Genomic DNA, 27,543 nt, shown 5'->3' with positions numbered 1-27,543 from the left:
ATTGTTTTACTTGCTCTTTCCAAAGTTCAGTGACCCTAAAGTTGTATCAAAGGCATGCAGACCAACCTAAAAAATTTGCAGGGTCAACACAGAAAAAAAACCAGTGTTTCCATTTTCCTTGGCACCTGAGCCTTATTCCCTCAAGGCTTAGGTAGTGTTAAGGGTTATGCAGATGGTTTGTGCTTAGTTTAAACCGCATACAGGAAGCTTTCTTTTAGCTCAACTTCTCTATTGTTATGCTATATTAATAGGCTCTTTTGAAGCTTAAGAAAGGGCTGATCCACCCAAATAATAGTTCTGGGTGGGTAAAGTTATTTAGAAGCACGTTTGCAAAACATAAAAGGCTGTTTCATTTAACCATTTCCTTGCCTGCCTGTGCAGCCAGGTTTTGCTCATTCCACTGCTCAGAAAGAGGAAGCTGCACTCCCGTTTTTTAAATTATGAGGCTTCAGTCATAGGTATTTATTTATAAGTGAACATATTTATTCTTAGATTCCTGTAGTCAAGCCATAAAATGTTGGCTAGCCACTATGCAAACATACAGCTGTGCTCTGAATTTTGATCCTGTCCTGATTTTGTACACAGATTTTGCAGAGAAGTACCCCATTCTTAGTTTGTGCTGGAATGGCTGATTTGATTCTGCTCATACCATCAGTCAAAATTAAAGGCAGTTCCAGAAGTGTCTTGCTCAGGACACATGTCAGTGCCACCAGCTCTTTGCTCTTGCTATCCCCTTTAACTCTCCTGTCTGGCAGCTTGGTCCCCTCCTAAGCTTAAGAGTTCAGCCTTATCAGTCCTGACACTAGTTTTCCCAGATGTGTGCTCGTTCTTGCACTTCCCAAACGTTGAGTGGGATTTGTCTAGTATTTTAAATACTGAGAATTAGCACAGCCTTTGTCCCTGCTGCTTTAGGTGGGGTTGTGCAGCTGTGTGCTTTTCACCCCTGCTTCTCTGCTTTCTCCAAGCGACCGTGCCAAAGCGGATGTGTCACTTTGCAGCAGGGCTGCAGGGTGATACAGTGCTCAGGGGGAAGTGGCCAAACTGCTCAGCTTCTGCTTTGATTAATTTTTTTTTGCATTCTTTTTCAAGTAACATTTGCAACATCGACAGTTTTTCCCTTCTACCCAGAAATTCCCCTGCACCACAAGCAGAGTTTTCTCTTGTGCAAAAAGAGGAAGAGCTGAAGGAGCTGTGAACTCTGCTGGAGAGTTCTCAGCTGTAGGGCAAAATAATACAGCCTGGTCTAGGACACTGTAGGAGTGATTGGAGATCCTCACACAGGTAGCCATAACGGTAAAGGAGCAGGGACTTTGGGTGAGTTTCTTCCCAGAGCTGAACATGCACCCAGCTACCTCCAACTGCTTGGACTCGGGGAGCTGTTTGAAAGACAACTAATAGACAGACATCTTGGGGCTTTTGTTGCTCATTTTGAAATACGTCTGTTATTTCAAATATCTGGTCTACATATTGCAGCTCTGTGGCAAAGAAAAAGGACTTTAAAGGCCCTAAAGAAAGTTTTCATCTTTGTGAGCAAGTGTATCCTATGATACAGATGTCATGTTTCTCATTTCCTAGAGCAAAGTCCAAACTTCAAGCCTGTTTTTCTGTGGTCAAGAAAAAACAAAAACAAACCAAAACCAGCAAAACAGAACCCCAAATGTGCAATAAAATTATTTTCTCTGATTGTTACAGGTCACAGTTGTGTCACATAGTTGTGACCTGCTTGCAGCCAAAACTCCAAAACAGCCATCCCACAATGCAGTCAGTTCTCGTCTACCAGGGTGTTTCCCGAGTTCTTAATAGAGCAGATATTCTAAAAGCAAAGAATGCACATGGGAATAAGCAATGCAAATCTATTTACTGGCAGTGACATTTGACTTTCTAAATATATTCCTTCCGTAACGGCCATACAAACACAGCAGGCTTTTTTCCCTCTTCAGTATGTCGGAAAGCAAAAGAGTTGCCTTTAATCTGTGATGAACTTTTAGGTATTGTTTTGATTTAAAATTTAATAAGTTTGAAATTTACTAACATTTTGTTGTCAAGAGAAATCACTGGAGAATAAGGATTTGTGGTTTGCATAGGTCTGGAAGGAGGGATTGCCTCCTTTTGCATGAATGTTCTTTTGCATAAATGAAGGAAATACATTCTTTGTAGGTAGTGCTAGTCCATGTCATTGACATGTGCTTGGCTGGGAATGACAGTGCTAGAAAGGCACTTCATCTTCCTTGAAACCCTATGAGAGAGGCTAGGATTTAATTACTTGCTTACATCTGGTTGATGGACCTTCCAAGCAGAGGAAGCACGTCCTGGTTCAGGATTCAAGCCTTTTTCCAAATAAAAAGAATATACTTTTCAGATGTCCTATCACCTGCCTTTGAATAGCTGATGGCTCCTGCTGCTTGCCACCTGGGTTTACAAAGGAAAAGTGATTACAAGTGAAATTGGAGGGTCAGAGGTACTGCTTTGTTCTAATTGTAAACTTTTTACCCTTATTCCTTTTAGCATTGCTCACCTTTGTTTTGAGAGACACAGAGTAGGGAAAACAGAGGCTTGGGGCTAATGTAATTTGTGACAGCTTCCCTTCAGAGCTTATTAAACTTTTCCTTTTCATATTGACTTATTTGGCCTGAGGCACAGAGCCTGAGTCAATGACATGGCTGGAAGCATCCACCAGAGCATCGTGCTGCCAAGACAAGCAACTTGCTTAACTGTGATTGCAGCTTCAGTTGTTTTAGTCCATTCAGGTTAGGCTCCCAGGATTTCTTCCAAACAATCCCCTCCCTCATGCAAGGATGATACAGTACGTTTTATCTGACTCACAGGAAGAAGGAGACTGAGAGAGTAAATTTCCATGTGTTCAATCAAATCAGGTTCAGATAAACTCTGGCCCTCTGGTAATCTCGGAACAAAACTGTTCCCTTTTAAACTGGTTATCTTCCCTAAGAAATACTGAACTAGGAGGTAGTTTTTAGAGGTGACAGGGCAGCTCTCACCTCTAGGATAATAATCTGTACTCTTCCCAGAACACATCCCTATTCTAGAATAGGTCCCTGTTGTTCTTCTATTCCCTACATGTTCCACCTAAGAATATGTTGGTGTGTGCTCTGCACCAGGTATGGAGTTTGGAGTGAACATCTTCTTTACAGCAGAAAACCAGTGTACAGCCAGCAAGAAACACACAGAGGAAGTTTTCCAATACATAAATCCATGCAAAAGTACCTGGAGGGTGGTGCTGGTGACAATTCTGAGCAGGTGTTTGAATTTGTTTTAGCAACACTCTTTCACTTACATCAAAGCATGAGAATGAGTTTTGTTTTTCAGGTCTGTATGCAAGCATACATATTGTGCCTGAATATTTTCATACAGTGTGTGAACAGGCTTCCTGAAGATGGCTTTGCAGGGGTCCTACTAAAATATACTGGATCTGGAGTAATAACTGGGCGAGTGGGAGTTTACAGGATTCGTTGTCTATTTATTTATAGAAAAATTAATGTGTTCTAGTAATTAGTGGTTAAAGGAGCAGTTCTGCCAAGAATACATTGACAGAATAAGTACAGGAGACTTTGGCTATTGTATTCAGGAAAGTGAAGGTTTCATCCATTATGTATTAAAAGCCTGAGAAAAGAACAAAGCTACTAAATTACATTAGGTTTTTGCTCGTTCAGTTCTGGCTTTTTATAAAATAAGCAGACAGGGAAGTCCTGGTAAGCAGAGGCCTACATACAAAACAACATTTTGAGGCAAGAAAGCAGTAACAATTTTTATTATTTGCTGTTTGTGGTGAAGATAATGTATTGCATTCTGCATAAAAATTATAACTCTGTACATATGAAACTATGATATGACTTCACGCATGCCTTCCTTCTGTTCTTTACAGATGACCCTCATAAGCCAGAGGAGAAAGATGAAATTTCCAAGGTCACAATCATAAGTCTTGTCCCATTACTGGTGATTTCTGTTGCTGTGATTGTTATCTTTTATGCCTACCGCACTCACAAGAAGAGGAAACTCAACAAGGCATGGGAGAAGAATGTTAAGCCCAAGAAGCATAAGGACTGCAGTGATGTCTGTGCTATTATGTTAGACGATGACCGCTCAGACATCAGCTCCACCTGTGCCAACAACATCAACCACAACACAGAGCTGCTGCCCATTGAGTTGGACATAGTTGTTGGCAAAGGAAGATTTGCTGAAGTGTATAAAGCCAAATTGAAGCAAAACACGTCAGAACAGTATGAAACTGTGGCAGTCAAGATTTTCCCCTATGAAGAATATGCTTCCTGGAAAACTGAGAAAGACATTTTTTCAGACGTAAACCTCAAGCACGAGAACATCCTCCAGTTCTTGACAGCAGAGGAGCGTAAGACAGATCTTGGTAAACAGTATTGGTTGATCACTGCCTTCCACGCTAAAGGAAACTTGCAGGAATATCTCACACGGCACATTATCAGCTGGGAGGACCTCTGGAAACTGGGTGGGTCCTTGGCCCGAGGGATTGCCCATCTGCACAGTGATCACACACCCTGTGGTCGTCCCAAAACACCTATTGTACACAGAGACCTAAAGAGTTCCAACATCCTGGTGAAAAATGATTTAACCTGCTGTCTCTGTGACTTTGGGTTATCCCTGAGGCTGGACCCTTCCCTGTCTGTGGATGACTTGGCTAACAGTGGGCAGGTAAGTTAGAAGATTGAAGGGGTGGGAGGGTAATGTACCAGTTGGTCTGCCAGTTCTGAAAAGATGAAAAAACTGAAAAGATGAAAAAACCTTAAAAGATAAAAAAAAATTAAGCTGCTGTGGCAGCTTTGACTTAAAATCATTAAAAATTAATGTGAATGTGTTTATAAACAAAGAGGCACTAAACACTAAAGCAACAATGGGAAAAGTGCAATGTAGGTTTTGTTATGATGGGAGAGCTGCATGTGTATATGATGCAGCCATCCTCTCGCTTACACTGAGCATGTGTGAGCTTGTTAGCAGCTGTTCGTGGTGCTGCTGCAATGCACACACACACAAATACAATAAGGATCTGCTTCATGTTGTGAGGTTTTGACACAGTTTTCATGCCTGATGCCGTTACCCTTTTGTGTGACTAGACCCCATCCTGGTGTATCCCAGTATATGTGAAGTCAGTCTTGTGCCCTCAAAAGGTGTAAGCACATAACTGCTGATAGATAATAATTTTAAAATTCAAAAGAAGAATCCTCTTTAACATTATGGTAAATTCTCCACATGCAAGCAAATACAAGGATGTCAAATAGAAATAATTGCCCTGTTGTGTTTTTTTTCAACTAAGGAGCGTGGATAATACGCATTTACTTGACAGGGATGCCAGGGGGATGTATATGAATGCTTTTAAGACTACGTAGATCTCTAAATATTGTCTCTTCTAATGAAAACTCCCATAGTATAAATTCAGACCATTTGTTAATTTAATTAATTCCTAATAGTTTAATTATACATACATTTATATGTGTATTTTTATATTTATATTTTTATACATAGGTCACTCAATGCCTGTACATTTAAACTGACTTTTACCTCACATGGAACTAATATTTTAGCTTAGAACATTTTCAGGGACAGATCTTCAGTCTGTGGTGCTCTGTTGAGTTCACAGGAGCTTTACTGTTGTTTATCAAATGAAGATCTGCCTTTGAAAGTCTCATTATTGAAAAGCAACTGTCCTGATCTCATTTTTAGAAGATCTATTAACCAGAGCCAGGAGTGACTGCTAATCAGTTGAGCCATATTTAAAATGCTACAAATACCAGTCCGCTACATATCATTTCTCTCCAGCATGCCAGATCTTTTTAGAGTTCAGTGAAGTCACACCATATTGTCAGTCAGAAGACTGATCCCATTTGAAGCAAGACAAGGACTCTGAAAGTCATCACCCACAGATATTTGGTTGAAGTTGCAAGCTGATTTCTCTGGCATTGCTCAGAGACACGTGGAAGTAGGAGGATAGTGTTGATACTGCCGCTTCCACAGTCCACACCAACACTGATGACAAAGTACAGGGCTGCCCAGAACGGGTTATGGCTTTGGAGTTGGTGTCCTTGGACACTGGTGTTGAAGCCCATTGTTTTATTTTGTTTAGCTTGAGTGAATCTGTTTGGGGGTGACCCAGCTGGTCATTCTTCTCTGTGACAAGGAGTATGAGTCAATTGATTTGACTCCACTTCAACCTCTGCCTTACTCTTTTTGGGCGCACAAGAGCAACCCACTTAAATTCCCCAACATGCCAGCTTCAGTGCTGTAGCTTTTATTAAAGAGGTCTTGCTCCAGGATTTGCCTTATGCATAATTTCGAAAATTTACCCTTTGACTCAAACCCTTGCCACCAGGAGATTCAATTTTATAACATGTATAATGGAGCTGACCCAATTTTTAATTCAAGAAAACCTGGAACTTTCTATGAAATAAGTAAGAGTGTAAGTATTTAACTGTTTTTCTGGTCATCCTTAGACACTAATATTGAAGGCAAATTGTTGGCATTACAAAGCCATCTTCTTTCCAATCTACCCAACTACCTTCCATATCATGCAGATACAGCCATTATTGACTACAATGCCAGTGCCCTTAGGCAAAGGCCTTAGGCTGGAAACCACCTTTTTCCCCATTAGAACCTTTGCAGGCTTTTGGGTTTGGCCGTCTATGGTGGTTAATATTTGTAGACATTACTTAATGTGACCGTGTAAGTCTGGACCTTCTTCCCACTGTGTTCAAAGGGCTGGTAGGTGCCTGCAAGGCCAGCAGTTCTGTACTTCAGCAGCATCAGCATCCTTGTAATAGATGGTTTCCCATATCAGGTAAAGAGAAATGTCTACTGCCTCTCTGACTGATACACCTCAGGGCATGAAACATCTCTCAACAGCTTGAAAGAAATGTAAGATCTTCAGTAAAAAAAGATTCAAATGTCACAAAAAATGATAATGCAGTGCAGGAAGAGAGATGATCCCTCACTAGAAGTTGGAAAACCAAGAACTGAAAGCAGACAGGTATTTGCAAAGAAGAAGCATATCCAGACCCTAGAGAGGCAACCAGCTCCAAATTTCCAGAGGTTAGGTACCTAAAAATGCCTTTGAGACTCAGGAGTCACGTGTTTTCAAGATACAGAAAAAGTGTCTCTGACCGAACGACCTAATAATATAAATGCAGATAAAAGGACATAAGCAGACTGGAATCTGTGATAAATTCTAAGCAGGATGGATTTGATAGCATTCTTCAAATCAATTTTTTTCTGTGCATTTTAGTTACAGGGTATCATCCTTCATTGTCCTGCAAAACTGAAAAATCGTTTTCATTGCTGTGAAGGGAGTGTGAAATGCCAGACCAGAATTGGACTTTGTGGCAGTGTGAAGGAACTGTATTTAGGCATCATTAACTCTTGTTAAAATCAGCAAGGTTTGTGGGGGGTGGGCCATGTGCACTGGTAACCTTCTTAAGCTTTGGATGGGATCTGCTTGGGGAAGAAATCATGTGCTAGGGAGTTAATGGTAGCAACAACCTCTGCTTCAGAGTTTCCATATGTACGTCTCGTGTTGGGAAGGGAGTTGGTGCTTACCTCGGTGCTGCTGAGACATGACTGTCCCAAGTACCTCTTTAGTGCATAGCTGCTATTTACATGCTTGGCCTTAAATTCATCAGTGTCAGTGTAGCAGGGAACTTAACTTTGAGACTGCTCACTCTGAACTTCTTCCTTTTCCGCTTTTTATAAAGGCTTTGATCCTACAACCGTTCGGATACTTTTGACACAGGTTTTCTGCTGTTGCAAGGTCCTATGACAAAGCTATGTTCCTGATCTTTCCTCCTTCTTATTATACTTTCCCCTTTTTGCCATTTGCCCTGAGCCTGAGGTGATAAGACATGTTTACAGAAACTTATAAAATGGGTGTCGTAGGGCTCTCTCAAGACTGTGCCTTTACTATGTGGCTGTCTGCAATTACAGACCCAGTAATTGAAATGTTCCTTCGAAGCCCTGCTTGCCTCTGGGCTCTGGAGTGATTGCTGTAGCGTAAACAGCTCGTTTAAGTCATGTGTCCTACTGCATCACCCACTTGCGTTTGTTCATCTCTGTGCTTAACTAGTCTCCAACTTGAAGCTGTCTTTGCCTGATGAAAGACTTCTGTTTGCAGTTTTTCAAGGGGGATACATTTTTTTACCTACCCTGTGAAGAGTTTGTTGTTTGAGAGCAACTGTTGAGTGATCCAAAAATTCTTCTTAAATCCTTTCTTGTGATAAAACCAGGCTTTTAAACTTCACCTTCTGTAATGCAAAATCATAATCTAGATCTCAGCAAAGCTGCTAAAGTCATTGCTGAAAATGGCTCAGTATGAATAAAGTTTATGAGAATGTTCTTTCAAAGGGGCAGATTTTTGGTTTTGATTCAAATGTGTGGTTCTGCATTCAGTATTTGTGTGTTTGCTTTCTTCTCCCAGGTCTGCATTTACTCTCCTTTTAAGCCTATCATGAAAAGAAACAGCTAACACTGTAATACACTGTGCAAAATAATACAGTGTGGTTCTTGCTCATCTGAAAGACACTTGGTCAGCAGCAATTGCTTCAGGCCCAAAGGTCAGAGTTTATCTGCCAATAGCCAAAGAGGGAAAAAACTTGTCAGTGTCAAAATTATTTGCTTAAGGAACTAAAAAGGGCTATTTTTTTTTTCCTCACCAAGAGAGGTGCAAGTAAGTTGGTAGTCAGGACAATGCCAGATTCCCCTGGCAGCAGAAAATATGGCCTGTGCCAAGTATAGCCTGAATTTTTGGATACATGTCAAATGGCACTGTTTCTGTGAAAGCTGAAGTTAAATCACAGCGGAATCCAAAACATGAATTGCAATTTCAACTCATGAGCTCTCCCCAATCTCTTCTCCTGTAGGTTGGCACAGCAAGATATATGGCCCCTGAGGTTTTGGAGTCCAGGATGAACTTGGAGAACATGGAGTCCTTCAAACAAACAGATGTGTACTCCATGGCTTTGGTCCTCTGGGAAATGACATCTCGCTGTAACGCTGTCGGAGGTAAGTGCCGTCTGTTTTCTTCTCTCTAAAAGTATTGAGACAGACGTGCTCTCGTGGTTGTCTGGGGAGAGGGTGATTCTTTTTAACTATCTCTATGTTTTCTAGTGTATCTGGATGCTGTAAATTAACAGTCCTTCAGTAGTATGAGATGCACATGTACATGAGCAGGCTTGAAAGCCAAGCAACTGAATGCATGAATAAATTGATCCTCAACTGGTGTAAGGATAAATTTACTGTTAGGTAGATCAGTTTTAAAGATTATTAAAGTCTGGTTTTCCTATGACATCTTGTGTAGCCATGGATTGACTCAGTCTGGTTGACCTCATACAAAATAATTGGAAACATAAGTAAATGGGAAACCCAAGAAGTGATAACTGCTTCCCATTTTCTTTCATGGAATGTTATTCCTCAGAGCTAATAAGGGCCAGTTAAGTGTCCCATTTACTAACTGATAATTTTAGTAAGAGGCATCATAGTCATATGGAAAGTTTCCTGTTTGCCCAAAATCACCAGCTGCTGCACATCATGCTTTGTGATTTTGCTAGAGATCACCCATAGGAGAAATCAAGGGATGTTTGCTGTATAAAGTGTAGCAACAAAATAAAAATGATTGGAACTGACTATCAGAACAGCTCCAGGAAAAGCTGCTATGCTTGTTCATATTCAGAGTTTCTTCTGAAACAAAACTCTCCATTTCTGCTTTGCCTAAAGCTGACCCAGAGTTCCCAGTGTGCAACACTGGTATGTGCTAGAAACAGAAAAGCTGCTGTTGGGATATCTGCAATACATATTGCCATGTTTGAAGTTTTTCACCTTACTTCAGGAACTAAAGACAAAATTGCGTATAAAATTCTTCAGCCTCCTGGAATCGTCTAACAGTCATTCTAAAAAATATTGCTGCATAGTTCAGGGCTCCCACGGGCAGTCAAAGGAGAGGGGCTGTAAAAGGTAACACTAATGTGCATATTACAGTAGATATGCAACTGTGATTTGATTTGTTATCCTTCTTCCAAAACCACAAAGGCTCCCTTTTCATCAGACTTGGCACGGTTCCACCTTGAAGGCTGCCATAGATGCAGAGACAGGACAGTCTTGCAGGCTAGAGCACTGTGCTGTGAGGAACATAGTGTACAGGAGGGAAACCAATGTCCCAGGGGAAGATGTGCATAGCTGCTCCTTGTTTCTCTACCAGCATCTGTGGGATACCACAAGCGAGGTCTCTGAAGCCACTCTGCACAGTGACTGTGTGGCTGCACCATGATGTGCATGTGCAGGAGGGAGGAATTGCCTCCATCCCAGTCTCCTGCTCTGTCTGACCAGCATTTGGTCTTGCTGGGTGGGCTGTATCATGGGCAACAAATTCACCCCTGTGTGCACCCTGCCAGGAAAGCTACAAAGCGAGTATGTGTGCCAAAAGTGCTAGCTTAAAAGCATGAAGAAACCACCTAAGTCTTTTCTAGTCAAACATTTAAGGGTAAAACATTTGGTGCTTCAGGAACTGAACTTCAGTCTGACATATTCCAAGGCAAACCTATCCATATTTAAAGGCTTGTGGTCATGCCTGTTTCTAAGTGCATTGGCACAACCCCAGCCTTTCATTAGCACTTTTTGAATGTGGCAGAAGAGATTTAAAACCTGAGAAAAGAGAACTTTGCCCTGTCTCTTGATCTCTCTCTGTTTCTTGCATTTAGGAACTCACCTGATTCATATAAATATGAGCTGTTTTCTGTGGAGTCTTTGATGATGCCTGAGTCCCTTCCTGTTCATATTTGCTGAGTAGGGCAAAATGAAGATTGTAGCAAAAGCAAATCTTATTGCTGCTGTTCTCAGAAGGCAACTGCTAAAAGAGGATATAAAGGGAGTTTCATAAGGAAGGAAAATCACCAGCATGTTTAGCTGGAAGAGGTTGAACCATTATAACCTTGAGAAGAAGAGCTGAAGTCATTTCAGTAAAGGGAAATATTTCTCTGGCCCAGCATCCCCTTTCAAGTGATGCTTAACCCCCACCTACATCCTGATTTTCCCTATTCATTTCATCCCTCAGTCATTCTCATCTCCAGAAACACATTTCTTGAATTTTGTTTCCCTACTTCAGTCATCTTTCCTGAGGTGAGGTCCCCAGAAGAACCCCAGGAGCACTCAGGCAGATCCATAGGGGTTGGAACTTAGCATCTCTGTCTAAAGCAGTTAAACACAACTCCCAGGATGCAGATCCCTTAACTTGTCACTGGTACTGCACTACAAGAGCATTGCACCATTACTCTAATTTCCTTCTTAGACTTTTCCCTGGTTCATGCAGTCTGGTTATCTTTGCAGCCAGCTGGTGAAATACCCTTACAGTGATTCATGACTACAGCTCCCTCTCTGCTTTCTTTCTCCATCTGTCACTTGTGAGACTCCCTTCTCTCCTCACAGCCTTCCTGAGGAGCTGCCTCTGCTCACGCAAACCCCTCTTTTACTCCTAGACTGTTTGGCAGTGAGAGAAATGTCTTTGCATGTAAGGCGGAGTAGGCTGACCTGATTGCAGACAGCCTTTTCAAAGGAGCCTGGAAGATCTAGGCTGTGTCTTTGCAGGGCAGGCTTGGCTGAGGTGTCAGCTCGGGGCAGTTTTGAGGGCAAGAATGGGAGTCTAAGCCGAGGCAACAGCATTAACAACTTTATTTAGGGAGGGAAGCATGTGAGGAAGGGGGGCTAATTGCCATTCAGCCACATGGAGGTACAGGGACTGATTTCTTTTTCAAAGGGAGCTCTCGGGATTCATTTGTCAGCATGCAGGTGTTCAGTGAGTGTGGGAGGTGATGCAGGCAGGTCCTTTCACTACAGCAGCTTTGTGAAACACAGCCTCCACGCTATGCCAGGCCTCTTCAGTCAGCAGACATTTAAACAAAAATACCCAGCAGCACAATCCGTACTGTGAAGCTGCTGTAGTAAATAAGCAGGTGGGGATCGGCTTTTGAGAAAGGCCATGCTGTTCGTTGTTACTTTGTTGTGCTAAATATGGAGCAGCAGAAATGGGGCACGAGGGAAAGGGAGACAGAGGCAAAGATCGAGGTTGACTGATTTTTCACCAGAGTATAATTTAAGAGGCATATTTAGAAACTCAGCAATACTACTTTGGGGAGAACTTCAACTGTACCACACTGCTGTTAACTTGGTATTTCATTCAGCACAACAGCTGTGCACCAGATGCTGCACGTTGCAAGAAATACAATTTTCATCTCAACCACTTGCTTTCAGAGTGACACAGCTTTGGTGACTGAGACAAGTGTAATTTCTCTGACAGCCTCCTAGAAAGAAAAGAAAACCATCTGGTTTGTATTGCAACTGGTGTGGGTGAGGGACTGTTGGGGGTGGCAGAGGAGAAGGAGAGGAAAGCGAACTTCTGGATACATGGGTTTGGTGAAGAGGGAGAAGAGAAACCCCTCAGAAAATGGCGATGTTGCTCAAGCAGTGGTGTGGTGACTGGCTTTGGTATAGTAGTAACAGGGCTTTGTTTAAAATGGCAGCCTTGCTTTACTGGAGCTGTGTTTCATGTGAATAAAATCAGGATTAATCTTATGCTTACTTGGAAAGACTCAGCCAAGAGCCACAGTTTGGCAGATAAACATTTGTGCATCCGGTACCTCATGAAATGCTCAGCTTTCATCACACTGACGTGGAGCGGTGACATTTCTGGCAGTAGGGAGCAATTAGATGGCCTGTAGAGCGGGGCTGTGCCTGTGCACTGGGCCCTGAGGTGGCTCCAGCTGGGGCCTGATTTAAATTTCTCCTTTTGTGGAGCAGAGACCAGTTAGGGCATGTCTGCAGCTGGCTTGTAGTGGCATACAGCCCTGGCTGGTAGATCCACACAGTGCAGCATCACCCCATGACAGGCATCCATGTCCTAGAAATTCTCCAAGTGTCACCACAGTGCTAGATGTAAGGTAGCATGTCCTTCAACAAGCCATGTGGCAGTGGATAAGGTCACTGCACCACGCCCCATGTCAAGCACTGATGTGCTCTGTGTTTGCTACTTTCCTACCTCAGGATTCAGTGTGCATTGACTGAGCATCCCCTAAGCCTACACTGATGGCAGGGCTCGTGCACTCCCAAACCTATGGAAGAGTGACTGTGTCTTTGATCATCAGATGTGAAGTCACTTAAGAGATATCTGTGCTCAGTGAGTTCACCCATCCCAGTGCACCCTTCCCCTTAGCAGGGAAACCTAGGGAAATTTATGAAGTAAGCATTTGACAGCTCCTTAAACTTGGCCGTGAAATAGCTTTTGAGCCTCTGCTTTGGGCCTTATTTTCCCTTTGTGCAACAGCGCAAGCTGGCAGATTCACTCCCCAAGTTCCCCTAGCATGAAGAAAGACACTATCTGAAGGACACTACTGTGTTTGCATGAGTTGTCACAGTAGCTCCGCTATCAACTGATTTATCCCTTCTGCCCCCTCATAAGCTCTAAATAAAGGGGCATTTCAAAGGGACCTAGAAGTTCCCAAACACAAGCTCACTGCTGTGGACTGTGCCTCACAGTTGATTTCTGCTGGCCTTTCACCTCACTCCTGCTTTGATTCTGCAAATAGGTCTTCATCATCCAGCATGAGAAGCTGTCCCACAGAAATCAGTAAGACAGATCACGAGGGAGTGTCAACAGGGTTTGTGTGTATGCTCTTCTGACCCAAAGAAAATTTCACTGCAAAAAGCTTAGAGTAGAAAAAGACCACAAGTGAGCCAAATTTTCCAAGCTTTCATCACATGCAACAAATAGATTTTCAGTAATGTCTCTGTTTGGGGCTAAAAATCCAATCCCAGCCTTTCTGAGAGTTATGGCTAGGCCAATGTCAAAAGAAACTAGAGGTACAGCAGTTAGTAGTGCAAGTCAGCTCTCAACCATGAAGATTAAATGCTGGAGGTTAAAGTTGAAGGAAGTCTGCCATTATTGAATGCTAAAGGTTCTGTAGTTCATGGTTCCTGACGTATTTATGGTACTTCATCCAGTTGTCATATTTAGTGCCCAACCGGCCTAAAATCGATCAAAAGAAACATATAAGACATGAGAAATAGAATCAGCATCTGGATACAGCCATGTACAGGCAGCTAGGCACAAACATCTTAACCTACCTCAAATTGACATCTATTACATCTACTATAGCAGGTAAACATGATCCATGAATAACACCAGCTCTTACTGCAAAATGTGTCTGACAGTTGAGATTCCACAGCATTAGGATAACTTACTGCATGAGGATTTAGTGGGCTTTTTTTTTTCTTTCCAAGGGAAAGAGAAACATGATAATAAATAGCAAGAAGATGCCGCATGCTTTTCAAACTGAGGGAAGGCATGACTGTATTAGTAGAAAGTCATTACAGTGACTTGGCACCTGGCCTCAATTTCTCTTTCTTTACCATAAACAAAAACAAAGCAGCAACAAAAAATCCAAATGTGAAAAACCTATCCAATCTTTATCTTTGGAAGAGGAATGCTCATAACTTATAAACAATTTCTCAAACAGGGAAAATGTATTATGAATCTATCAGGTCCCAGGAAAGGCTTTCCTTTCTCCTGCTTGAACCACCTCATGAACCTGAGCAACCTTCAGATTAAATCAGTGAGAGGGAACAAGTCGGTACCACAGCACCAACTTTCCTCTGTTGGTCATTCAGACTCCTCCGACTCCTCACACTGCAAGATCTCAGAGCCTTGGCTGGTGTCCATGACCACTACCACAACTAAACCATGACTGGTGGAGATGGTGCAGGAAATGGCCATCTAGGTCACGCGATTTAAATTTTCCCAGCGAACTTTAATATTTTTGTTAGCTTTGAACATACAGGTATGTGCAATGTAATCACTGTGCATCCGCTGCATGGTAACGCAGGTCTGACTAGCAAGATGGCAACTTCCCAATTCATTTCTAGGGCTGAAGTCTTGTAAATTTACTTTGGCTGAGTAATCTCCAACTCAGATTAATGTGGGTGAAACTGGTATGCCTTCTTGTACAGGAAAGAAGGCGAAGCAGTCTTTGGCACTTGGGTTTTAAAATATAGGAGTTCTGTTTCTGGACTATAGCCATTCTCCAGAGCATTGTGTGGACAGTGGCCAGCACCAGATGGCTAGGGAGAAGGAAGGAGAGCTCTGTAGGAGGCGTCTATGGGGTGATCCACTGCACTGCACACAGTTGTTTGCAGCTGAATGTCTAAACGCTGAACATTTGAAGCACAAGGTTTAATATCCCTTCCAAAATGTTTGTTATTGTAACTTGGCCATTCTTTTTAAGCATTAGCCTTTTAAAGTCTTTGTCTCATGGCCATCACATACAGGTGAGATCTACAGCTTGACTTCAAGGAGAAAAGTCCAAAGTTAGTTGTCTTCAGTACTGCCTTGTTTTTATTGTGAGACATGACGGATCTGACGTGTTATCTTGATCATTAGTTATTTTCAGTAGCATGTCATATGACTCCATCCTTACCTTGCTCTCCAAAGTAAACAAAGCCAAGTTTTAGAGGTTCTTCCCATTTCTTCTGGGCCTTTAATCCTTACCACCTTTCTTGGAGCTTTTTACACCTTGAGAGGAGTGAGCAACTGAGTGCAGCTGAACTTTGGTTGTAACGTTAGGCAACAGTGGTTTGTCTCTCCACTCCTTTGTCTCTCTTCACACATCGTCTGGGCACTCGCATGCATTCTCCAGACTGCTTTGTAGATTACACTTCAGTTTTTCTTGCCCTCAATTAATTCCTAGAAAGAAATAAGAGGCAGAAGAACAGGCCAACTTCATAAATCTTTATCTGATACCAGCAAGTCATTAGGCCTGTGAGTAAAGGCTCCATCTGTTCCCAAAGAAACCACAGCATTTTCTACACTGTGTCAGCATCTACTATAATATTTCCGCTCTCAGAGATTTCTTGAGTTTTCTCCAAAGGTCCCATATGTCTGCCTCTTCCTTTCTCTCTCTAAAGAAAAGCAAATAAAATATGCAGCATGCGAACAAAAACTAGAGTGGCAGCGGTCCCTTCAGAAAGCTGTGCCCCTGTATAATAGGCCAAAACTGATCCATTTTGGGAAGGAAGTCTAAAATAAGAGCAGACTACTACTTTCTAGAAAAGAATGCAGCTTAGGAGTGAGTAAACAAGGGCAGTATGGCAGCTTCCAGCATTGCTCCTTAACTGTACCTTTGTCCTTTTCAAGCAACTGTTTCATCCTAGCAATCTGTACATTCACATCTCATGACCTAGATAGATTTCAGTTTATATTTCACCTAGCAAGTGTGTGTGGGCTCCAGGAGAGCTAAGGGTGACTAGCTCTTCAAAAGCTTGGCTCAGGCAAAACTCACCTTAAAGCTCCTGTGTTCTTTACCTCAGCAGAGATTGAAAGGCTCACAAACCATTATAGATTACTCTGCTTCTTGGACTGTTGCAAATATTATTATGTACTGAAGGGTTTAAATGAGAATTTTTTTGTTGGCTAGGAAACAAAAGGGGAGGGAGGGAGTGTGTGGGAGAAACACATTTGAAACATTTTTGAAAATGCCAACTGACTTTGCTTTGTTTGGAGCTGGTCAAGCAGAACAGTGGCAGTGAGCAGCTAATCAGTAGCTCTTGCTCCTCAGAGAACAGCCAGCTCCCTTCACTCTTGGAGCCAGCACAGCCCAGCTAAATACCCTGTGTTTGCTTCTTCTCTTGTCAGAAGTGAAAGAGTACGAGCCCCCATTTGGCTCCAAAGTGCGAGAACACCCTTGTGTGGAAAGCATGAAGGACAATGTCCTAAGAGACAGAGGGCGACCCGAGATCCCCAGCTCCTGGCTTAACCATCAGGTAAGAGCACCAGCTGTGAGCGGTGGGAGCTGCGCTGTAGATTTAGCTGCTGCCTGAAGCCTGAGCCTTAACTCAGTGCCCTGCCCAACAGGCTGGACCTCTCTTTGCACAGTGACACTGGTGCTGATGTGGTTCAGATACCACAGTTCTCTGTACCGTGCCTGCCCCAAAGCCCTGCGTTTCCTGCTGCACACCAGTGTAATCTAAAAGCAATTAAAACAGAAACACTGGAAACCTGAGATCCAACAATCATCCAGAGAGCCACAGAATAATTAGGCCCTTAAAGCACACTTTGTGTAGGTTCTGAAGGGGCAAAGACAACAACTTCTCATGTGGGCCTCTGTTGCAGCCAGAATGGGAGCTTCAGACAAAATTTATTAGAGAAGCCCTCCTGTTGAGTCATGAGGTACAGAAAGGATCTCCTTGCTTTCTAAACACCTTCTCAGAGAGGAGTCTAGGTGTGGCTGGATCCGGTCTTAGCCCCAGATTTTGTCAACAGTTTACGTTTTAACGATTATATAGGCGCAATTGAACCATTATACAACTTTGTCTCAAACGATTAAGGATGGCAAACCAGATATATTTATATAAATATAAATATAAATTATTTACTATGATAATGACTAGACAAAAATATCTTAATCAGAATTATGTACTACACGGTATAGGAGCTGTCAGTCAGATGTCTCCAGGCCAGCTCTGTTAGCTCAGCAGCTTTAGATAAGTTATTAGTAGTATCACTCGTTCTATTGTAAGGCAGTTTACCAGGTCTACCACATCTTCACCTCACCATCAAGATGTTTGAGTCAGTCTGATTTCAGCATTATTTAACACCTAAAGCAGCATGACCCCCTTCTCCATTCACCATTGGTAGCTTTGCAAATCGGGCACTGTTCAACTTGTTTTACCCCATTTCCAGACCATCCTGCTACAGAGGTTCTTAAGCAGAGAAAGCAAATCTCATACTTTGTCATGGAGACCAGTCATAGTTGTATCCTAGCTGTTGACAGGTTTAAGGAAATATGAAATTAGTCTTCAGCAAGCCAGTCTGGTTTTATTCAGGTTGTGCATTAGCAGTCCATTTCCCCTGCATATCACAAAGCACTTTGTCAGCTTCCTCCATTCACGAGCACTACAGTTGCACTTCCTAGGCAATAGTAGATTTTTTTAGTACATGAAACTGAATGAAAACAAGCCAAAGGCATGCATCTCTTCACCTTTGCTCTCACTAGTTTTATCAGTAGAGATAAAATGTGACTCAGAGAAGTGAGGTTTGGTCATTCCACTTCTCAATGAAATATGCTAAGTGGTCTTTACCGACAAAAGGAAACTATCACAACCATTTATAAAAGCCCACACAACCAAGAATATCATCTACTGTTTCCATCAGGAGCAATGTAACACTCCCTTTTTCATTCCATTTGGGAAGTTAAAATCAGTCTGACATCTACTTAAAAAAGACCAAGTGACTGGCCAAAATCAATCATCTTTCCAACCGAGAACACCTGCCACCTGATGACTATGGCAGAGTGCAGCTCCTTCCTGGACTGCAGGGACTTGCTCCTTATGTACTCAGCTGTGAAGAGTAGGGTTATTGAGAAGGGGCTTTTAACAAGGGAAGAATGCTGAATTTTGAGGGACACCTGGGTATCTGATACTAGCAGCACTAAAAGCCCTTGACAGCAAGGCTGAGTGTGTGGAGAGCTGCAGCTTGAGGTACTGGGGTAAGAGCTGTGGGATACACTGTGGATTTCATCACCTCTGGTAATGATCTGGCAAGTAAAATTATCATGGATTTGGACCTAGGTGTCCTGCATTTGATTTCAGAGATTTCTTCCATATGTAAAACCCACATCTCAATCTGCCCCCCTCACAGGGCACCCCACCAACCAGGAGGGCCATGCACTTGTGCTTGTGTGTCACCAGAATGGGCACAGCTGGCTCCAACAGGGTTCAGCTAGGAGTCTAAGGAAGGAAATGGATGCTTGATAACACACTCAGATAACATTTAATGAAGGTGGATTTAATTCCCTTCACCTGAATCCCTTCAGTGTTTCACATTGTGCTATCTAAAATGCAGTGATGCATCAGTTTCCGCAGGGCTGTGACAGTTTGCAGCAGCTGAGGATCTGCTTTGAACTCCATAAAAGTTGTTCTTACTGTAATGGCTCTTCCATATTCATTTCCTTCCTCTGCAGTCGTGTTTTTGTAATGAACTCATTATTCATCGTGATAAAATTCTGGAATGGATTTACATATTACAATTACCCCCACACCCCCCCTTAATGAAATTTGTTGCACTATTGATTTCAAGTTAATGTTTAATATTTAATTTAATTTACTGCTTGTAATTTCAATGCCAGCAGAAAAATAATGTTATTTTTATACAGACAGTAACACTCTGCTATTAGCACTGACATCAGTCAACATCACCAATTAGGTAAATTATACAATTAATGCAGTGTTGTGAAATGTTATTTTTCAAATAAGTTTAAGATAAATCCTACTTAATGGGCTTTTAGTGTCATAAAGCAAAACACAGTTTCCTGGAAAATACCTCATGTTTATAAAATGCATTACAGAGATGCAACTGGGTTTTTGCTCCTGTAAACATTTGCATCAGAATTGAAATGAAGGTTAAACAGTTCCAACTGTGAGTGATGTGTTTAAGTGTTTGTGGGATTGTGGCCCATATTTGCACATAGATTTAGGTAGTCCACAAGGAATTCATAAAGAGCTGATGTACAGCCCAATGTTGCTGGCAATCAGAATTTTGTTTGAAAAACTCAAACAGAATTCAGGCACGCAAAGGCATGGGTTGAGCAAGAAGTCATGTTGTCCTAGAATTCTTATCATATTTAATAAACAAAAAAACCCTGCCTGATTCTATAGCACTAGTCCAAAGCACCGTTGTTCTTGTTATAAGGTATCAGAACACATGCCCAGAAATGACGGTACCAACTAAAGTGATGAAAATATTGTAGTAGGGTTTCTTTAAAAAAAACCAAAAAGGTATCAATGCCCCCATGGCAGAAGCAGCAGATCCCATAAAGAACCTTCGGGACACAAGTGAAATAACCCCCAAACTTCTGAGGACACTAAAGCAGCTCTCAGAGAGCAGCTCTGTCGGTGGCTGGGCCACTCACGGCTGCTCTCGCTGTGCTCCCTGCAGGGCATCCAGATGGTGTGTGAAACCCTTATCGAGTGCTGGGACCACGACCCCGAGGCCCGGCTGACGGCGCAGTGCGTGGCCGAGCGCTTCAGCGAGCTCAAGCACCACGACAGGCTCTCAGGAAGGAGCTGCTCGGAGGAGAAGATTCCCGAGGACGGTTCCGTGACCACTGCGAAGTAGCGTGTGCCCGAGAGCTCCGGAACGGAGGGAAGTCGCTCCTAGACGTGTTCACCTTGGCAAAGGAAGAAGTCTTGATCAGTGCCTTGACTTGCTTCCTGGAGGACTGAGGCTGTCACTACTCCCTTTAGGTTCCAGCTCTGGACAGGGAGATGTATCCGGGGAAATAAAAGCTGGGGGAGTAGCCGTCATACCCTAGCACTGGCAGCCGGCACCATGTCGTAGGAGGAGCTATGTATGGTAGCACTTCCTCAGGAAATGAGATTTGAAAATAGCCAATAACATTATGCACTTTATTAATGCCTGTATATAACTATGAAATTGCTATTTTTATATATATATATATATATATATACATATATAGCTATAAAATGTGTGTGTATGTATATATATATATCTATCTATATATCTATAAACAGCTATGTCCTGGGGGGAAAAAAGTTGTTAAAAAAAGTGCTTCCAGGAAATGACCAGTGCGTTAGAAATTCCACTCCTTAGGGAAGGAGCCTGGGGAGACTGGTATAGCACCACACCAGCAATTGTGCACTAAGCATTCTGCCAAAAAATAGAAATAAAATGCAATAAGAAGATGACTTTCAAAGCACATGCTGTGACCACCTGGCTGTGGTCCTGCTGTTCATAGTTGCAGGAGCAGGCTCACAGCAGACAGGCCAATTTGACTTTGCAGTTGTACTTACATGGTCCTGTCTGCAGCACATTGTGGAAGGTTCAGGAATGTCTTTTCCCTCTCATCTTAACTCAAGTCCTCAAAGTGTCCCAGAGCAGGCATGTGAGGAGTTTTGGTCCTTCTCACATGTGTGTTTTGTTATAGAGTTCATTAATGTTGTATGTTTATTGCTTTGAATTCGTGCTGCTTGTAAGCAGGTTGCAAAATACCAGCAGGATGAGTTTTCCCTTCCTCCCATTCCCACCCCCAAACCATACAGAACAGGACAGGGCCAGCAACAATCCAAGCAGATGTTTTATATTTGCTGTGCATTCTGAGTGCAGGCAATACTATTTTTTTTCCCTTTATTTTACCTTGATTGTGTTGCTGTAAGAACAAACTTTTTTTTTCCCCTGTATGTGTGTCTGATTGCTGGACAAACCACAGTCTGACTCTGTTCTGTGCTTTCCAAAGTAAGAGACAACAGCTGGTGCCTTTATTTTTGCAAAAAGACCTTGGAGGTGACGGAAAGCTTCATAGCAATAGGTTAATGGCATATCCTGCCCTCAGCATTGCCTGCATTTAGGGCTGCCTCAGCAAGTCAGCAATTCACAGAATAAAAAAAAAAACAAAAACAAAGAGTTTTTCAACAGGATCCCTCATTGCTTACATTCTTTCAGTTCCCCAAAATGCTTAAGACAGTTGACATCACATTGGGCCTATATACATGACAGCAATGTGTTTAATAAGTGCTAAAAATTTTGTCTTCAGGTGTTTTACAGTGATTTATTCACTTGTCTCTTCCTCATAGCATGTCAGCAGGCCTTGCAAGTTAGAAATTCAACCAGCAGAAACCAATCCTGGACAGATATATCTGGTGTGATTTATTAAACACCTTTGACAGATAAATATCAATATTCCTCTCAAAGATGTTGCCATGCAAGTCAATAGGAATCATGCTTATTCAAATAGGAGTTAAGATTTATGATGATTTATGATGGCAAATACTTTATTTGAAATGGGTTTGTAAGTGCTTTTTTTTTTTTTTTTTTTTTTTCGCATTTTAACCAAACTGCTCAGAAATATTTAAACAGAGTTGGGCAAAATCTCCACAACTTCAGTGGAGGTCAGAGGATACTATGGCAATTTTGTAGGGATGCAATGTTGTAAACTCGTAGGGCCATAGGCAGAGGTAGGAGATGTGGGTGGGGAGTGCATCCAGGCAGGTGGAAGGTCACGGCCCATTTCTCTTCCTCCATCCACACAGAAGGTCAGGGAATGGTGATGAATAGTTCCTGACAGTACTGACGTTTTTATGGGGTTTTTTAACACTACATGTAAAGGAAAATTTTTATTCTTTTAAGGAATACTTCACCTGTACATCATGTATGAAATAGGAATGTGAGCAATATATACTCTTGTATATCAAAAGTTTCAAACACTTAACTTGCTTTGTAAACTGTTTTGAGGGGGTTTTTGTCTTGTTTTGTATAAATCAAATGTTTATTGGAGCAAATAAAATAACACCAACTCAATTTAGTCTCTCGTCTCTGGAGCATCCAGGATAGGGAGAGGGCTCTTCCTAAAATGAACCCTATCCTAAAATGATTCAAGCCCGTTCCTTCCCACCAGGGTCCTGAATGTCATGCTCAGTGTGTCCAATGTGCATGTGTCCTGCTTTGCTAATGACTCCTTCCCCCAGTCTCTGCCCTGCCCTTCAGCAGAGCAGCACTAGCAGATAGCCAAACTTGCTGGCCCCTTAGCTCCTGCACTGTTACACCTTCACTAGTCTCAAAGGAAGGGATGGAGAAAGGGTTTACAGCTGATGCTTTCCTGCTTCTGGTTTGCTCAGGTCTCAATGTGGATGTGACTCTTACGGAAATGGTTTAGTCACGGACTTGGCAGTTTTGGGTTAGCTGTTGGACTCCATGATCTTAAACTTCTTTCCAACCTAATGGATTCTATGGTTCTATGATAAGGCCGTAGTTAGACCCCAGTCATTTTGGTGCTGTTATTTAAGTGAACCAGAAGGCAACCCACTAGATCTGTGTCACTGAGAAGTGCATGATTAATGTGCTTGTGCCTTACAGTTACTGCTCTCTACCTTTTTAAGCTGATACCCCTCCCGTGGAAGACAAGCAGAACAGAGGCACCAAATAAACAAAGAGCAAGATACTTCCCTCTGCCCTCTTTGAGTTGCCTTGAATGTCACTTGGGTTGAATCTAAGCCTTTGCACAGGGTGCAGTCCACCAGTGCCTGATATTGGCATCTGAGATGCTCCAGACATCACCATTTTTTCAATGATTGAATTTTCGTGCCAGAACCTCCACTGGCCCTCATACTTGGCTGCACTGAATATCTCCTTTTGAACCTTCAAGTGTGGATACCTCAAAGAAGCACCCACATGTCCTCATTCATAAGTCAATGGCAGGGGCATCCGGGTCCATTGCTGTGCTTGCTCATCGTCTGGTCCAGGGTCAAGTTCAAAAGAGGCACCTTAAATCAGGTTGCTCAAGGCCTCGTGGAATTTTGAGCATGTCAAGGATTTCACAGCATGTCAGAGATTTCAGTCTCTCTGGCACCCAGTGCTCTGAACAGAGCAACACACACAGCCAATGTCAGGTGTGCAAAGCATAGTGGCCACATCTAGTCTACAATCAGCAAAATGAGGGCTTTGGGAAGGAGGCCCTACCTAGGTGCCCCTCAAGCAGACAGCCACAGGTGACCAGCTCTTCCTTCAAGCCAGCTACCCTCTGCCAAGTATAGAACAGCTCTCAGCTTCCCAACAGGCATGCAAAGGCTCACTGCCCACACCTCTCTGGTTTCCAGCCCTGCTGAGCCTTGGCAAGCCAAGCATCCTTGTGGCCGGCCCCAGCATGTGCCAGTGCACTGGTGGCAGTGGCCACCCCTCAGCAGTCCCCACCACTGGCCACGTATTGGCAAAGATCTTCAGGCCCCGACATCCTGTTTATGCTGGCTCAAATCTGAGTCCTTTTGGCGTAACACAGCAAGCATTGCAAATGCATTTTTAAAATGTAGCAGGCAAATTCCACAGATCTTTCAGTCTTGAAGTACACTATAACCTTGAAATAAAGTACCCTGTATACTTTTAATAACTTTTTTTCAGTTAAGGCTTTTGCCCACCTTTCTCATCCTAAATATCGTATTCTACATCCTACTGTGAGCAGCTCTTCATTAGTGTGTCAGTCAGGATTTTATCACCAGGGTACACAGCAAGGAGGCTCCAGCTGTGCAGTGCAGAAGGCAGCCCTTGGGTTTACTGCTGAACCATGCAGTGGTCTGTACTGGTTAGGGAAGTTTCCCAGCGCAGCCTGCCTCTGTGTCACCAGTTCATGTCATTTCCAGCACAGTGGGGATTTCATCCCCTTCTAGGATATTCCCAACTGCTCCTGAAATAGACAAGAATGATAAAAGATGGAAAAATCATGACCCAGCTCCTGAGGAGAAAAAAAAGAAATATAGAGGTATTAAGACATCATTATTCCAAATGCACCTGGAAACAAACGAGGCTACATGTAAAGCACAGGCAATACTGTCCTCTTGTCAAGCCAGCTGTACTGGGGCCCAAGGGCTTCCTTTGCTTCCACAGGAACATTGATTAATTTATTTCCCAATCCTTAGTTCTTTCTCTCTCTCTCCTGCTTGCTTTGGGGGTTTTTTTTGCGCTTTTTTTTTTTTTTTTTTTTTTTTTTTTGGCAGTATGTTTTTAATAAAATGCTGCCTGTGGCAGTTTTTCCCTCTGGCCACAAAGAAGATGGAGTGAATACTGTTCCAGACTGTCTGCCTGTTCCTGAATGCAGTTTGGCTGCCTTCACGCTGCTTATTACTTGGCAAACATTCCTGCAAGTCGGTGCACACCATGTGCGTGTTGAGAAGGCTCTTGCTGGGGGGGAATGGCAAAAATTCAAGCCTCAGCCTGGGTCAGTACAAGTGACGCAACTCATTGCAAGATTTTGGTGCTTGGTTATTTTTTCTTTCAGTCATTTGTGTCCTACCGAGTTACTTTTCCCAGAATGACCCACAAGACTCAGTTTGCCTGAGCCCATGGTGCCCCAGCCTTGTTGTCTGAACCCCATTTCCTCTCCATGCCTTGACCTATTGGCAGCTCTCATCTATTTTTGACCTCAGAAGCTGAATGGCTTTGCTCATGGGCAGCAAGCTGGAGACAGTCAGTGGTTTGTTGAAATACAGCCAAATTGTGAGGCTCCTGAGAGGACCAAGCCCAGGAAATAGATTTAAAATTCTTGACTAATGAATGCTTTGAGTACCATCTAATCACTTCATGAAGAGGCAAAGGCAAAAGGCAGCTCATAAATTATCTATTGTGAATTATTTGCTCAGCTATAATGGTGATAAAACAATCTCATCAGACAGTTTCATTTAGGTAGCTAAACTCTTAAAAAGATTAGACAGTCACCTGATCAAGTCTGGCCTGATTAAACCCTCACTGCTGAAATGTCTCTCTCGCAAACACGTTGCCGCATGAAACCAGGGAGAGCAATGATCCCTGGCATTTTTTCCCAGGCTGACCCTCTCCTGTGTCACAGGAGGGAGCACTCGCAGCTGAAAACACTTCTTTTCTTTCTCCTCTGCTGCAGCAAGATCTTCTGTGGAAGAAGAAACAAAAAGCAATTCACCTTGCTCTCTTTGTTCACTCATCCATGGCTTCAAGGCTAGGCTGCCGGCAGCCCCTCCCAGCCACTCCTCTTCCCCAGCACCTTCAGATGCCCAACAGGGGCTGCACAGTGACCTCCCTCCTGCCTCTGGTTTTGGATCAGAGTGCTGGTCTTTCTCCTGCTGGTCATGAAAACTCCCCTCTGTGTTTGTGTCTCAGAACAAGACCTGCACCAGGTATTGGGATTTGACAGCTGAGATCATCAGCCTTGCACGACCTCCCAAAGGGCACCTCACCATTGTTTCTGATCAGCCCTTCCTCCTGCACCCCTCTCCCCCCAGCCTCATCTTTACCCCAGCAGGGACTGCCCTGACCACCGGGGTCTGTCCTCCAGAAACAGCACCTGAGCAAGCAAACCCATTGCATACACCTGTTTAACACACGGTCCTGTGGGGAAACATGAAGAGGTGGAAAAGCTCTTAGGTGTGAGAAAAAAGCCGGTTTCAGAAATAAAGCAAAATGAATTTAGGAATCAGCTCTAGCTGCAAAAACTCGAAGATAGAAGATACAATAATATAGCAAGGAAGGACATTAAACAATGGTTAGAGTTTCTAGGCTTGGCTGAAATAGGTTTTGAAGTTGCAAAAAATATGCTTAGCAAGATAGATAAGTTTAAGCTCAATAATGGAATATTGTGCATTGTTATATAAAGGCATAACAAGCATACAACAGATGTACGTGAGCTATTGAGGATTGGTTAAAACAGTTGTCTGTAACTTTCAGAAGCATGCTATTGGCTGAGAAGCTTTTAAGCATGCTCTGTAACAAGGAAGTCTTTGGATGCCTGTGACGGTGTGAGCTCTGTACCATCTCTGTCTCAACTCGGTACGTGAGACTGATAACGGAATAAAATAATGAAAGGCTCCTGGAACACTTGTCCAGGCTGCCCGTCCCGTTTGCTCGACGAAAACGCCAACTCGGCCCCTTGGCTCATTTAGGGCAGGAGCGATGCAGAGGAAGCAAAGCCCAAGAGAACCGCACATCAGATGTGCTTCTACGGGCTTGCATGGACATGGTGATCAGTTTGCTGGCCAGGTTTGCTGTCTTTCTGCTCCCGTGAGAGGTTGCATGAGGCTCCCTGGACCACAGTTGTCTCCTTATCTTTCTGAAGGAGAGGACAACCACATAATCGGCTCCTGGCACCCCTGGGGTGAAGTTTCCATCAGTTTGTAATCCACAGGAGCAGCTTGCATTAAGCCCCCCACCCTCACCCTCAACTCTCACTCACCCCCCTCCCCATGAATCCCAGGCACTGAGCCAGGAATTAAGACAGCCCTACAACATTTCCAGCCCTGCGAGAGGAGGGGTTTCTGTATTGTACAGCTCAGCCGCCTGCTGGTGTAACATAAAGATCTCTGAAATGTCCCAGTTTTTACAGAATGCTTCAGCCACCAGCTGGCAGTGTGGGGGGTATAGGGAAGTGCTGATGAACTAAACCAACTTGAGATGCAGAACCTGTTGTCAGAGCTGTATGCTGAGCTGTAGAAATGGAGCTCCCCCCACAACCTCAATTAGGCCCAAACTTTCCGTGCTACACAAAGAGCTTCAGAAATAGATTTCCTCTGTTAAAAATATGTCAGGGTCTTCATGATTCAGCGTTTCAGGAGACCATTTAAGGTTAGAAATTTTTTTACGGAAGCTATTGACTGCATCTAGTTCCTGGTTTTGCTTGAAGATGAAAACTGTCTTTCTAATTCTCAAACAGAAGCCAGTATAAACTTCTCCACAGATAAACATCTGTCTGCCTGTGGCTGCAAATGTTCAGGTCTTGAAGCTGGACTTTATCTGACTTCCTTATACATGTATGTGAATGCTGAGAGGATCTCTGCACTCACTTATCAAGGCTGTCTATGCTATGACTACCCAGTAAAATAAGATTTTAAAGATATCCATATTAAATTGGGAATATATTGTTTGGCAACATATAAGAAATGCTTCCCCAGACCCAGAAGTGCCAAGGGTTGTTGTTTCAGAGATTGAGATGGAAATACAAGGCCTACTTT

The 27,543-nt window shown here is 43.0% G+C and overlaps 1 protein-coding gene across 2 annotated transcripts in view; it reads left to right on the top strand.

Moving 5' to 3' along the window:
- Window positions 1–22,378, top strand: part of TGFBR2 (transforming growth factor beta receptor 2) — a 61,129-nt gene extending 38,751 nt beyond the window's left edge. The window contains exons 4-7 of one of the 2 annotated variants that reach the window (XM_032107574.1): window positions 3,881–4,680; window positions 8,889–9,030; window positions 16,700–16,827; window positions 20,000–22,378. In XM_032107574.1, the coding sequence (XP_031963465.1) occupies window positions 3,881–4,680; window positions 8,889–9,030; window positions 16,700–16,827; window positions 20,000–20,179 (1,250 nt within the window). In that variant the 3' untranslated portion in view covers window positions 20,180–22,378. The remainder of the gene's footprint in view (window positions 1–3,880; window positions 4,681–8,888; window positions 9,031–16,699; window positions 16,828–19,999) is intronic. The other variant, XM_032107581.1, reaches the window with a different exon arrangement.
- Window positions 22,379–27,543: the final 5,165 nt, after the last annotated feature.

This window comes from Corvus moneduloides, chromosome 1 (genome assembly GCF_009650955.1).
Source record: "Corvus moneduloides isolate bCorMon1 chromosome 1, bCorMon1.pri, whole genome shotgun sequence".
Classification (NCBI taxonomy): Eukaryota; Metazoa; Chordata; class Aves; order Passeriformes; family Corvidae; genus Corvus; species Corvus moneduloides.
Note: the sequence above shows the minus strand (reverse complement) of the source record. Positions and strands in the feature narration are given on the sequence as shown.